The sequence below is a fragment of the Papio anubis genome, chromosome 20, assembly GCF_008728515.1.
Source record: "Papio anubis isolate 15944 chromosome 20, Panubis1.0, whole genome shotgun sequence".
Classification (NCBI taxonomy): Eukaryota; Metazoa; Chordata; class Mammalia; order Primates; family Cercopithecidae; genus Papio; species Papio anubis.
The window spans coordinates 12,327,170-12,341,330 of record NC_044995.1 but is presented as its reverse complement, the minus strand read 5'-3'; the positions used below and the strand labels follow the sequence as shown (position 1 = coordinate 12,341,330).

Here is a 14,161-nt window from a genome sequence, read left to right as displayed (position 1 = left end):
AGGAGCCGCTCCCTCACTAGTTTAGGACCTGGGTGACGATGAGGTGACCTGAGGGCACAGAAGGCGCCACAATTACCTGAGCCAGGCGCCTCGGCGCAGTCGCTGCCATCGGACTACTTGGGGAAGCACGGCCCGGGAGCAGTGGGTGACGACACGGGGCTGTACAGCCGACTGTGCACCGAGGACGATTCCTCTCCACCTTCCAGGTTCAGTCACCGCGGTCTCACCCAGCATTCAGGAGCCATAAACTGGGCAATCCCCCCCAACACCGATCAACATGGCCGCTATTAGAGGACCCCGGAAGTCTTGGCCTTTCCTCACGTGCACACGTGGAAATGCCTCCTTTCCGAGTCCTCATTGGCTCTGACACGCTGTCGTTTAACGCAGAGCTTTCTGGGTAATGTAGTTCCTCAAGTTCCAAGGCGCTAAAGAGGGTGCTACGCAGAGGCGGGTCTGCAGGAAAAGCCTCCGTCAGGTCGGGGCTCTCCTTAAAAAGCGCGCCCTTCTGGCTGGGCGCGGTGGCTCACGCCTGTAATCCCAGCACTTTGGGAGGCAGTGGTGGGCGGATCACGAGGTCAGGAGATCAAGACTATCCTGTCTAACACGGTGAAACCCCCTCTCTACTAAAAATACAAAAAAAAGTCGGGGGTGCTGGCAGCCGCCTATAGTCCCAGCTACTCGGAAGGCTGAGGCAGGCAGGAGGAGAATTGGCGTGAAGCCGGGAGGTGGAGCTTGCAGTGAGCTGAGATCGCGCCACTGCACTCCAGCCTGGGCGACAGAGGGAGACTCTGTCTCAAAAAAAAAAAAAAAAAAAAAAGAAAGAAAGAAAAAAGAAAAAAAAGACCGCCTTTCTAGGGCAGAGGACGGGTCTCACCTAGCCTTAGAAACTGTGTTGAGATTCGTGGAGACTAGTGTTTGTAACTAATCACTCAAGAATTTGGAAAAATACTATTTCAGATTTTGGGGAGCTCCAAGCTAAATAACAGGGAGCTCAAGTTAAAACTATTATTTAGGATTCTCCCAAAGGCTAAAAATCCAAATTACTACACCATTTGATACAGTCGTTCAGTCGCAAAATACCTGCACTGGAAGCAGAGGCTGATAAACGTTAAGTTTCTGAAGGCCCTCAGAAGCATTAGAGTCCCTAAGGCAAATCAAGAAAGTTAGAGATGTGGCTCCCCTAAAGCAGGTGTGCAAAGTGGAATCTCTGTGATTCCTACAGAAAACAACTCTCCTGCTCATAGAATCACGAAAGGAAAATCCTGTGGCCTCAAAATTACTAAGCTACAGGGAAAAGTCAAGCTGGGAACTGCTCTGGGCAAACTTGCCCCATTCTATTCAAAGTCATCCCTCTCCTCACTGAGATAGAAGCATATTCTGATTGCCTCCTTTGGAAGGATTTATCAGAAACTAAAAATAATGCAACTATTTGTCTCTCTACCTGTCTACCTGTGACCTGGAAGTCCGCGCCCTCCTTCAAGTTGTCCCCGCCTTTCTGGTCGGAACCAATGTACTTCTTACATATATTCACTGATGTCTCATGTCTCCCTAAAAGGTATAAAACCAATCTATACCCCAACCACCTTGGCCACATGTCGTCAGGACTTCCTGAGGCTGTGTCACAGGCATGCGTCCTCAACCTTGGCAAAATAAACTTTTTTTTTTTTTTGAGACGGAGTCTTGCTTGCTCTTCGTCCAGTCTGGAGTGCAGTGGCGGGTTCTCGGCTCACTGCAAGCTCCGCCCCTCGGGTTCAAGTGATTCTCCTGCGGCAGCCCTCAAGGTAGCTAGCATTACAGGCACCCGCCACCACGCCCAGCTAATTTTTGTATTTTTAGTATAGACGAGGTTTCACCATGTTGGATAGAATTCCTCCATTTCTCCCATCTGCAGGGCACTCACCTGGTCCATCAACTCATCTGAATTATGCCGGTATATTTCCCCCCATGCTCACTGCCTCCTCATTAACCCAGGAGTCTGTTCTCCAGTGTGCAACCAGATAGATCCAATGAAGATCTGGGTTAGACCACCTCTTTCCCCGTCCAAGCATCCCAGCACCTCCAAAACAGATGCTCAGCTTTTCAGGCAACCACATTACAGGCCTGAATCTTGACCCTTGGCTTTTTGTTCCTATGAGAAAGAATGGATGCCTGCTGTACATAGGTCCAAACTCAGCCATACCTCAAAGCATTTGCACAGACTAGTTCCTAAAATAGCTTTCTACACCTGTTTCCATTGGTTGCCAGAAATAAGAACACTTCCATTAATCCCTGGCTGGCACTCAGGACTCTGAGCTTGGTGTATCCACAGGTTCCCCACTCCCAAGAACTGGGAAAACATCAAGTGAACATTCAAGACACCATAATCTCAGACAACACACAGGTAGTGTCAGGTTCAGGGAGAGACCGGGACACTTTCTCTTTCCCTGTGTTGGCACCATAAGCATTTTCAGTCTTCATATCCCATGAAAATAAGAAGGCAAGTGTGACCAGCTCCAGCTGATCAAACCTCCGCTGATCCCTACACAACCATAAAGCCAGGGGCCCTGGGGCTAACTGATTAACCGATTTCAATTCTCAATGCTCCTTCTTACCATCTGTGACCTTGAATGAAGACTGCCACTTCTCCGTGCCTCATTCTCCTCATCATCCTCATTCCAGTCTGTTCTCTGAGAGGCTTTTGGAAACTGTTAAAAGTCCTACCAAGGACATAACCCTCTTTCTGTTCACAGCCCTCTATACATCCCAGGACACTCAGACTGAAGGCACAACCCCTAAGACAGGTGTGACTCTGGCTCATGTTCAGGTTTTACTAGGGCTTTTCTCTTTTTGAGAGACGGGGTCTCACTATGTTGCCCAGGCTGGTCTTAAGCTTCTGGACTTACATGATCATGACACAATATGGTTAATAGGTTCTGAGAAGTTCATGGCTCAGATGCACCTCTAAGCCTTTGCACCTGTTGGTTCCTCCACCTGTATTAGTCTACCTGGGGCGAAGTCTGTAATACACAGCATTTACCTGAGCTAGGTCCCTCAGTGTAGCTGCTGCCATCAACTGTGGCTGGAGCAGGCATCACTCCACGCAGTGCCTGTGAGCCTCAGGCCTGCCACTTGGGAGCAGAGATGACTCCTCCTCTTGTGCCTTCTCAGTCCCAACCGAGTACTCCCTGGCCTGACAAGCATGCCCAGAAAGCCCTCATCCTGGGCCTTGCAACTAGTGCCTTCTGGGAAAAGTATTTCCCAGAGCTCTCAGTCAACAATGGTGGGATCCTCCAAGACCAAGCAGAATGCAGACCATGTGACACTCTGAGGGCTGCTGGAAAGCCCTATTCACACCTCAAGGGAGGAAGGCTATTGATTCTTTGTAAAAGCATCAAATAGGTATCACATCAGATTCTAGAAAGCTCATCCTGCCCCCAGAGAATAAAAATACTATTTGAGATGCTCCTAAACTTTACTTATCTAAGTGGCCATATCATTGGCATCATTCAGACTTACGATGTGTGCACCCAGAGCTGAGAATATTAAGTATTGATTGCTCTTTAAATTCATGTAGACTGAATCATTATAGTCAGTTTTGTCAGTTTCATTGTTTTGTTGGGAAGAAAAGAAAATTCTCCATAAGACATAATGACAGGATGCTACAAAAAACAGTGAGAAAACATGAATAAGACCTAATATTTGCTACCATAACAGAGTGGCTATAGTCAAAATAATTTAATCATACATTTAAAAATAAAAGAGTATAATTGGATTGTTTATAATATGAAGGATAAATGTTGAGGTGATGGAGACCCCATTTACCCTATGTGATTATAACGTATGGCATGGCTACATCAAAGTATCTCATGTAATCTTCAAATACATACACTACTATATACCCACAAAAAATAAAAATAAAGGCCAGACACCGTGGCTCACGCTTGTAATCCAAACACTTTGGGAGCCCAAGGCGGGCGGATCACCTGAGGTCAGGAGTTCGAGACCAGTCTGGCCAACATGGAGAAACCGCATCTCTACTGAAAGTACAAAATGATCCAGGCGTGGTGGTACATGCCTCTAATCCCAGCTACTCGGGAGGCTGAGGTAGGAGAATCACTTGAACCCTGCAGATGGAGGTCACGGTAAGCTGACATCATGCCATTGCACTCCAGTCTGGGCAACAAGAGCGAGACTCTGTCTCAAAAAATAATAAAAAATAAATAAATAAATTGCTGGGCACGGTGGCTTATGCCTGTAATCTCAGCACCTTGGGAGGTGAAGTCAGACAGATCACGAGGTCAGGAGTTGAAGATCAGCCTGACCAATATGGTGAAACCACGTCTCTACTAAATATACAAAAATTAGCCCAGTGTGGTGGCAGGCACCTGCAGTCCCAGCTACTCGAGAGGCTGAGGCAGAAGTATCACCTGAACTCGGGAGGCTGAGGTTGCAATGAGTTGAGATCGCGCCACTGCACTCCAGCCTGGGTGACAGAGCTAGAATCCTTCTCAAAAATAAAAAAATAATAAAGATCTAATGACAGGGAAATAGACAGATGTTGGTACACCCTGAAGCAGGTAGCGAAGCTGATAGTTGGCCACTGGTTCCCACAGAAAATTGCTCTACTGATGCTAGCAAACCCCAGAATTGGGGCTCAATCCAGGAAGGTTCTTGGCTTCATAAAGGAAATAATTCAAGAGCCAACAGTGTAAAGTGAAGGCAGAGCAAGTTTATGAGAGCAACAGAATACAGGAAAATGGCTGCTCCACAGACAGAGCAGGGCTACTCCACAGGCAAAGTAGCACCCGTGGATTGTTGGCTACCTATATTTACAGCTACTCGTTAAGTATGTGCTAAATAAGAGGTGGGTTATTCATGAATTTTCTAGAAAAAGGCGGGGGGGGGGGGGGAGTTCCCAGAACCAGGGGTTCCTTCTCTTTTAAATTACATGAGGTAGCTTCTGGGCATTGCCATAGCATTTGTAAACTGTCGTGGTGCTGGTGGGATTGTCTTTTAGCATGCTAATTCATTAGAATGAGCATATAATGAGCAATGAGGGTAACTAGAGTTCATGTTCATTGCCATCTTAGTTTTACTGCTTTCAGCTGGTTTCTTTATTGCATCCTGCTTTGACCAGATCCTGTTTCATCATGAGCAGGGTCATGACCAGTGCTTAGAAAACAAGTCCTGCTGATCTATGTCACTATGAGGATCACTATGTCAATATGTTTCTTAATCCACATGCTAAGGTGTACTCAATTTCCTTATCACATTGACATCTGTCTCAAAGGAAGAGCAACTTAACCAATGCCACTGTGGTACACATCAGTGGCTACAACTTTCACAATTAAAGCACAGGTAAAAAAAAGGCCATCTGAATGACAACATAAACACGGCATCTGAGTTCCAAAATTTCATCTACTTACAAGAAAGTGGTTATTATTTTCCAGTGATTGCAGGAATAGTTTCACATTGGGAACTGGGATTATCTCAGAATAAATGTTTTTATTTTATTTTTATTTTTTGAAACAGGGTCTCACTGTGTTGCCCAGGCTGGAGTGCAGTGGTGTGATCTCAGTTCATTGTAACCTCTGCCTCCCAGGTTCAAGTGATTCTCCTGTCTCAGACTCCTGAGTGAGTAGCTGGGATTAAAAGCATGTGCCATCACCCCTCGCTAAGTTTTGTATTTTTAGTACAGATGGGGATTCACCATGTTGGCCAGGTTGGTCTCAAACTCCTGACCTCAAGTGAACTGCCCACCTGGGCCTCCCAAAGTGCTGGGATTACATGTGTGAGCCACCGCGCCTGGCCTCAGAATCAATTACAGGTGCGGTGGCTCATAGTTCAGGCCTGTAATCCCAGCACTTTGGGAGGCCAAGGCAGGCAGATCACTTGAGGCCAGGAGTTTGAGATGAACCTAACACGGCGAAACCCCATCTCTACTAAAAATTCAAAAAACAGCCGGGCATGGTGGCTCACACATGTAATCCCAGCTACGTAGGAGGCTGAGGTGGGAGAATCGCTTGAACCTGGGAGGTGGAGGTTGCAATCAGCCAAAATCACACCACTGCACTCCAATCTGGTCGACAGTCTTAAAAAAAAAAAAAAAAGTAAGCAGCAACTCAAATATCCACAAATGGATGAATGAATGAATGAATATACAATGACATTTCATAGCAGACTATACTTCTCAGCAATATAAAATGAATGAACAACTCATATATCTACATTGACATCAAAATAAGCATGATGCAGGAGAGCACCCAGGGATTGTAAGAGGAAACACTTAATTACATCAGTCAGAAAATTCCAGAAAATGGAAAGTACTCTATTATATAGCAAAGTAAATCAATGGTTGTTTGGAAAGCAGAGAGAAAAACTTTATAAAGGCTCCAGGTAAATACAAAGGTGATAGATTAGATAAATTCATTATTGTGACCCTGATGATAGTTTCATGGGATTATAAGAAAATTCAAGACTTATTCTACAACTCAAATATGCATATTTTATTGGATGTCATTTATATCTTTATTTTATTTTATTTTATTTTTTTATTTTTTTTTTTTGAGACAGAGTCTCGCTCTGCCACCCAGGCTGGAGTGCAGTGGCGTGATCTTGGCTCACTGCAAGCTCCGCCTCCCGGGTTCATGCCATTCTCCTGCCTCAGCCTCCCGAGTAGCTGGGACTACAGGCGCCCGCCACCTCGCCCGGCTAGTTTTTTTGTATTTTTTAGTAGAGACGGGGTTTCACCGTGTCAGCCAGGATGGTCTCGATCTCCTGACCTCGTGATCCGCCCGTCTCGGCCTCCCAAAGTGCTGGGATTACAGGCTTGAGCCACCGCGCCCGGCCTATTTTATTTTTGAGACAGGGTTTCACTCTGTTGCCCAGGCTGGACTGCAGCATTGGGATGTTGGTTCACTGCAACCTCTGCCTCCCAGGCTCAAGCAATCCTCCCATGTAGCTAGAACTAAGGTACATGCCACCATGCCTGGCTATTTTTCCTAGAGACAAGGTTTTGCCATGTTCCCCATGCTGGTCTCAACTTCCTGGGCTCAAGAAATCTGTCTCCCTCAGCCTCCCATAGTGCTGGGAATACAGACATGAGCCACGACGCTCAGCCTATACCTTATTACAGCTTTTATCATATGATTTAAGAGAAAAATACAGATTTGCCACTATTTTTGGTGACAGGTTTGGCAATTCTATATTGACGGTACCAATTCTTCTCATGCCCTAAGTGGGGAAACTAGCCTCCATAGAAGCAAATATTGATGTAACAAGAAGGTTATTTCTACCTGATTAAACTGGATCAGGCTGGTCACAAAGCTACATCACTGAACTGAGTTCTTTTTCCCTATCCTGTTCCTCCTGTTAATACAAGAGTTACTTTAAGGTGACCAGCCCAAAAGGTCACATGAATCCACAAAACCTTTAGATTATTTCCTCTGATCAAAACTTAGCTACCCAACATTCATCATTATGGAAGTCCTGAGAGAAATTCTGTATCTCCTTATCCATCACAGACATAGTGACTGCATAACTGTGGACACTCCTTTAAAAGCCATACATTTCAGCCGAACACAGTGGCCCACACATGTAATCCCAGCACTTTGGAAGGCAGAGGTGAGCAGATCACCTGAGCTCAGTAGTTGAATTCGAGACCAGCCTGTGTAACATGGTGAAACTCGTCTCTACTAAAAATACAAAACATTAGCTGGGTGTGGTGGCACGCACCTGTCATTCTAGCTACTTGGGTGACTAAGGTGAGAGAATCGCTTGAACCCAGAAGGCACAGGTTGCAGTGAGCCAAGATGGCGCAACGGCACTCCAGCCTGGGTGACAGAGTGAGACTGTATCTCAAAAAAAAAAAAAAAAGGTGCATTTCAAAAACTTTGTTGCTGTCCCCTCTGCTGACTATAAATGCAGTAACTAAGTAACCATAAAATTATAATTTCACCCTGTAACCTTACAACCTGTGATGTTGCCCTATAGAATTCTGGATATCAGGGCACATGTGTGCCTTGTAAGATCTGCTGAACAGAGTTCCTTCAACAGTATATTGTATATTGCACAATGCAATATACCTCATAAGATAAAATTTTGTCGTGTTAAAAAAAAAATCACCAATCTTTCAGTGTGGTATTGACATTAAAATAAAAAAACCACCAGAGGTTGTTATAAAAACTGTCCTGTACCCAGCTGACCTATGAACCCACAATCTGTAGTATCCATGCTACAGATAAAAGACCACAAAGCCCTGAAGTCGTCCTTTGGAGGCCTTGGGCAGCTATGCAAAAAGGCCACAAGTGGAGAAAGCTACATTCTGCATTTATGCAGTCCCCTGAGCCACACAGTTTAGCTATGCTGTCCTTCAAGGTAGCAGGACCCAGGCCAGAGTGCAGTGGCGTGATCTCGGCTCGCTTCAACCTCCACCTCCCAGGGTTCAAGCAATTCTCCTGCCTCAGTCTCCTGAGTAGCTGGGACTACAGGTGTGCCACAATGCCTGGTTAATTTTTGTATTTTTCGAAGAGACAGGGTTTTCCCATATTGCCCAGGCTGGTCTCGAACTCCTGACCTTGTGATCCACCCACCTTGGCCTCCCAAAGTGCTGGGATTATGGGCATGAGCTACCGCGCTCAACCGAAATAGTCTATCTGTTCAAGTCAGTACAAGAGTCCTATGGGACAAAAATGGGGAAGGTCCGTAGTGTAACTTAACAGAAAGAAATGAAAAAGCAAGAAGTGCTGAGGCTACTCAACAAATCCTTCTGTGACTAGATCAGGAATTAAAAATTAAAGAAAGAAAAAAGCCCCAGCATGCTGACTCACACCATGCCTATAATACCAACACTTTGGGAAGCCAGGCAGAAGGATCACTCAAGATCAGCAGTTTGAGACCAGCCTGTGCAACACAGCAAGACCCTGTCTCTACAAAAAATATAAATTTAAAAACTTAGAAAAAGGCCGGGCGCAGTGGCTCAGGCCTGTAATCCCAGCACTTTGGGAGGCCGAGACGGGCGGATCACGAGGTCAGGAGATCGAGACCATCCTGGCTAACACGGTGAAACCCCGTCTCTACTAAAAAATACAAAAAACTAGCCGGGCGAGGTGGCGGGCGCCTGTAGTCCCAGCTACTCGGGAGGCTGAGGCAGGAGAATGGTGGGAACCCGGGAGGCGGAGCTTGCAGTGAGCTGAGATCCGGCCACTGCACGCCAGCCCCGGCGACAGAGCGAGACTCTGTCTCAAAAAAAAAAAAAAAAAAACTTTGAAAAAAAGGCTGGGAGCAGTGACTCACACCTGTAATCCCAGCACTTTGGGAGGCCGAGGTGGACAGATCGCGAGGTTAGGAGTTCAAGATCAGCCTGATCAACATAGTGAAACCCCGTCTCTACTAAAAATACAAAAATTAGCTGGGCGTGGTGGTGGGTGCCTGTAATCCCAGTTACTCAGGACGCTGAGACAGGAGAATCACTTGAACCTGGGAGGCAGAGGTTGCAGTGAGCCGGGATCACACCACTGCACTCCAGCCTGGGCGACAGTGAGACTTTGTCTCAAAAACAAACAAACAAACAAAAAAACCAAAAAACGAACGAACAAACAAAAAAGCTTAAAAATTCCTCGTGAATGGGATACAATACAATTCCTCGTGAATGGGTACTTCTAGAATACGAAATAGGTGAATCATGCAATGTGGGCACCTACCAAGTAGCTGAGGTGTAATGGCTTTTGCCAGAGAAGTGGCAGTCACATAAATCTAGCAAGGTAACAGGGCATACTAAAAAATATAGTACAGATGCCACATGCCTGGAGTTTTTTCAGTCTGGGCACATGGCACCCTCAAAGGATCTCCTCTCATGTTACACAGAAAAGCATAATTGGCAGAGCACTGGCTCAAACCTAGAATCTCAGCACTTTGGGAAGCGGAGGTGTACAGATTGCTTGACCTCAGGAGTTCAATTCTGGCCTGGGAAACATGGTAAAACCCCATCTCTACTAATACAAGAAAATAGCCAGGCATGGTGGTGCACGCCTGTGGACCCAGCTACATGGAGACTAAGATTGGAGGATCACTTGAGCCTAGGGGGCGGAGGATGCAGTGAGCTATGATCGCAGCACTGCACTCCAGCATGGGTGATGGAGTGAGACCCTCTCCAAAAAAATGAAAAAATAACATTCCCTATACATCTACAGCGTTTTTCTCATCTCAGTGTTCTAGGATCCAATGAGAAGGCACAATGCTTTTTTGCAAACATTACACTCAAAAGGCATTTCCATAGTGACAGCTCTCCTGTGAGTTATGAAGCCAGACTTCTGGATAAATGTCCTATATTTGTCACACTAGTAAGGCCTTCATTCAGTGTTAAATATAATCCTGAAGGAATACAGAGGTGTGGCTACAAAACTACTGAATTTATTTTACTTGTAAGGACTCTTCTCTAGTGTGAACTCTCCAACGTCCAAGGAGAGTAGACTTTCGGGTAAACATTTTCCACATTTGCTGCAATCACAAGATCTTACTCAGGTGTGTACTCTCCTGTATTTACTGAGACTGGACTCACTGCACTCATAAGGCCTTTCTTTCATGAACTCTCTGATGGTAACGAAGTGAAGAGCTTTTTCTAAATTTTTTTTCACATTCACTACACCCATAAGGCTTTTCTCCAGTGTGAACTCTCCTGTGATTAGTGAGACTGGAGATTTCAGCAAAAGATTTCCCACATTCACTGCACTCATAAGGCTTCTGACCAGACCAGTGTGAACTCTCTTATGAACATGGAATATAGAGCTGTGGGTAAATGACTTCCCGCAATCATTGGATTCATAAGGCCTTTCTCCAGTGTGAACCCTCTGGTGTGCAATGAGTTGGTACTTGTGCCTAAAAAATTTCTGACGGCCGGGCGCGGTGGCTCAAGCCTGTAATCCCAGCACTTTGGGAGGCCGAGACGGGTGGATCACAATGTCAGGAGATCGAGACCATCCTGGCTAACCCGGTGAAACCCCGTCTCTACTAAAAAATACAAAAAACTAGCCGGGCGAGGTGGCGGGCGCCTGTAATCCCAGCTACTCGGAGGCTGAGGCAGGAGAATGGCGTAAACCCGGGAGGCGGAGCTTGCAGTGAGCTGAGATCCGGCCACAGCACTCCAGCCTGGGCGATAGAGCGAGACTCCGTCTCAAAAAAAAAAAAAAAAAAAAAAAAAAAAAAATTTCTGACAAGCCTCACACGCATAGGGCTTTTCTCCACCGTGAATTCTCTGGTGTGCAAGGAGGTGAGACTTCCTCTTAAATAATGTTCCATATTCCCTACACACAGAAGGCCTTTTTCTAATATGACCAAGCTTGTGTTGAATGAGGTTACTCTTGTGATTAAAACACCTCCCACATTCTCCACACTTACAAGGTCTTTCTGTGAACTCGCTGATGACTCCTAAGGTGCCCTTTTTCATTGTAAGATTTCCCACATTCTCCACACTCATAAGGTCTTTCTCCAGGGTGAATGCGCTGATGGCTCCTGAGGTGCCCCTTTGAAATATAAGATTTCCCACATTCTCCATACTGGTAAGGTCTTACTTCAGCGTGAATGCGCTGATGGTAAGCAAGGCTGCGCTTCTGACTAAAAGATTTCTCACATTCTCCACATTCGTAAGGTCTCTCTGCAGTGTGAAGGCGTTGATGGTTCCTAAGGTTCTGGTTTGAACTAAGAGATTTCAAACATTCTCCACACTCAAAAGGTCTTTCTTCAGCGTGAACTGGTTGATGACGTCTAAGATATACTTCTAAGCTAAAGTATTTCCCACATTATTCACACCCATAAGGTGAACAGGACAGGGATTTTCACAACGCTTTTCCATACAGTGTCTGGAATCTATAGATAACATAACCGGTTCATTCAGGGGTTGATCTTTAACCAGACCCAGGGTGTGGCGCCAGGCTGTCTGCCTGTGGATTTCATTTCTGCCTTTTAGTTTTTACTTCTTTCTTTGGAGGCAGAAATTGGGCATAAAACAGTATGGGGGTGGTCTTCTCCCTTAACAGCACAAATGCTTAATTAACTTTTCTTTTGAGACAGGGTCTGTTGCCCAGGCTGGAGTACAGAGGTGCAGGTATAGCTCAGTACAGCCTGGACCACCTGGGCTCAACCATTCCTGCCACCTCAGCCTCCCAAAATTTGGGATTATAAGCGCGCGCCACTGTGCGGGGTCAGAACTCCTCCCTGAGAGCCCAGGAGATGGAGCTGGGCTTTCCCTTCCGAAGAGCCGCAGGGGATCGCTCTTTTTACCATGTTGGAACCTGGGAAACTACAGTACCCAGAAAGCTCTGCGTCAAATGACAGCACGACAGAGCCAGCGAGAGCTCAGATTGAAGGCGCTTCCGTATGCGCACGTACGGTAGAGGCGGGACTTCCGGCGCCCTTTAGTAGCGGCCATTTCGATTGGCTTTAGGTGTGTTTGTGGAATGAGAGGCCTGGGAGCGCTGTGGAGGGACCGTTGTGGTGAATGGATCCAGAAGGTCGAGAGTCGTTCTTCTCTCTGCACAGACGTAACTCTGCAGCTCTTTAAGGGCGCCCGCGGCTCTTAACCCAGCTTACCCCACGTGGTCCCATGGCGGCCTCCGCTCTGAGGTTCCCGGTTCAGGTCATTGTGACGCCTTCCGTGCTCTCCGGTCACCTCGTAGTCACACAAATCCTAAAGCAGCGAGGGAGCGGCACCTGCTCAGGGCTTTGCAACCCGGACCTGGCGACCTGGCGTCGGGACACTGAGACGCTCTCGGAAGGGATCCCTGTTTCAGACACCGGTGGGATGCGGTGGGGAGAACGACAGGTACAGGGAGGGGCGAGGGCAATGGCCTGGAGATGGACGGATCCGGGAGGATGGAACCTGGGGTCCACAGGCGCCTGTAGGGGACAACCTGTGAGGCGGAACTCCTCCTGGAAACGCAAAGAGGCTGGGGGCTGTGAAATCATTGCGAGGACACTAGAAATATGGAGCATTTCCAAGAAAGAAGGGACTGGATCAAAGTCCGGGCTTTTAAAGTTCCCCAAGGCCAAATAAAGAACAGAGAGAGGATGACGTTGGGGCCCTTTGAGACCGAATCCTTGTAGATCACATTTTGTGCTGAGACACGCAGGTCAGACAACAGTCCAAGGTCACCTGGCTCCATGCACACAAAAGCGTTCAGGGAGGCCTGAGCTTACCAGATCCTATCAGGGACACAGTCCTGTAAAGTCAGCCTCTCCCCTCAGGCCCTTATGGCTGTAGAAGCGTTTAAGGAACGCATACAAGAAAGTGGAGGGTGTGGCCGGGTGCGGTGGCTCACTCCTGTAATCTCAGCATTTTGGGTAGCCTAGGCGGGCGGATCACCTGAGGTTGGGAGTTAGAGACTAGCCTGACCAACCATGAAGAAACTCCGTCTCTACTAAAAATACAAAATTAGCCAGGCGGGGTGGCGCATGCCTGTAATCCCAGCTACTTGGGAAGCTGAGGCAGGAGACTCGCTTGAACCTGGGAGACGTAGGTTTCCGTGAGCCAAGATCGCGCCATTGCACTCCAGCCTGGGCAACCAGAGCGAAACTCCGTCTCAAAAAAACTAAAGAAAGAAAGAAAGTGGAGGGTGTTCTACTCCCTCACTGGTCCTGACTTCTATCCACATGTTCTCTAGCTTGTGGTGGCCTGGGTCTTTTTAAAATTTACTTTAATATGGCCGGGCGCGGTGGCTCACGCCTGTAATCCCAGCACTTTGGGAGGCCGAGGCGGGCAGATCACGAGGTCAGGAGATCGAGACTATCCTGGCTAACACGGTGAAACCCCGTCTCTACTAAAAATACAAAAAATTAGCCGGGCGTGGTGGCGGGCGCCTGTAGTCCCAGCTACTCAGGAAGCTGAGGTAGGAGAATGGCGTGAACCCGGGAGGTTGAGGCTGCAGTGAGCAGTGAGCATGCCACTGTACTCCAACCTGGGTGACAGAGTGAGACTGTCTCTGAAAAACATAAACATTAAAAAAGAAGACCTGTAGGGCAAGGCGCGGTGGCTCATGCCTATAATCCCAGCGCTTTGGGAGGCCGAGGCAGGTGGATCACGAGGTCAGGAGATCGAGACCATCCTGGCTAACATGGTGAAACCCCATCTCTACTAAAAATACAAAAAATTAGCCGGGCGTGGTGGCGGGCGCCTGTAGTCCCAGCTACT

At 47.2% G+C, this 14,161-nt stretch overlaps 1 protein-coding gene across 10 annotated transcripts in view; it reads right to left on the bottom strand.

Annotated features, from left to right (window-relative positions):
• ZNF586 (zinc finger protein 586) overlaps window positions 1-14,161 on the bottom strand; it is a 102,700-nt gene that overhangs the window by 10,575 nt on the left and 77,964 nt on the right. For 2 of the 10 annotated variants that reach the window (XM_031659335.1, XM_017952769.3), the window contains exon 2: window positions 12,565-12,661. The exons of 1 other annotated variant lie outside the window; for it this stretch is intronic. In XM_031659335.1, coding sequence (XP_031515195.1) covers window positions 12,565-12,661 — 97 coding nt within the window. Of the gene's footprint in view, window positions 1-76; window positions 597-3,495; window positions 3,896-11,373; window positions 11,877-12,564; window positions 13,347-14,161 lie in introns of those variants that run through there. 7 more of the 10 variants (XM_009195481.4, XM_009195483.4, XM_003916229.5 and 4 more) reach the window with 5 other exon arrangements.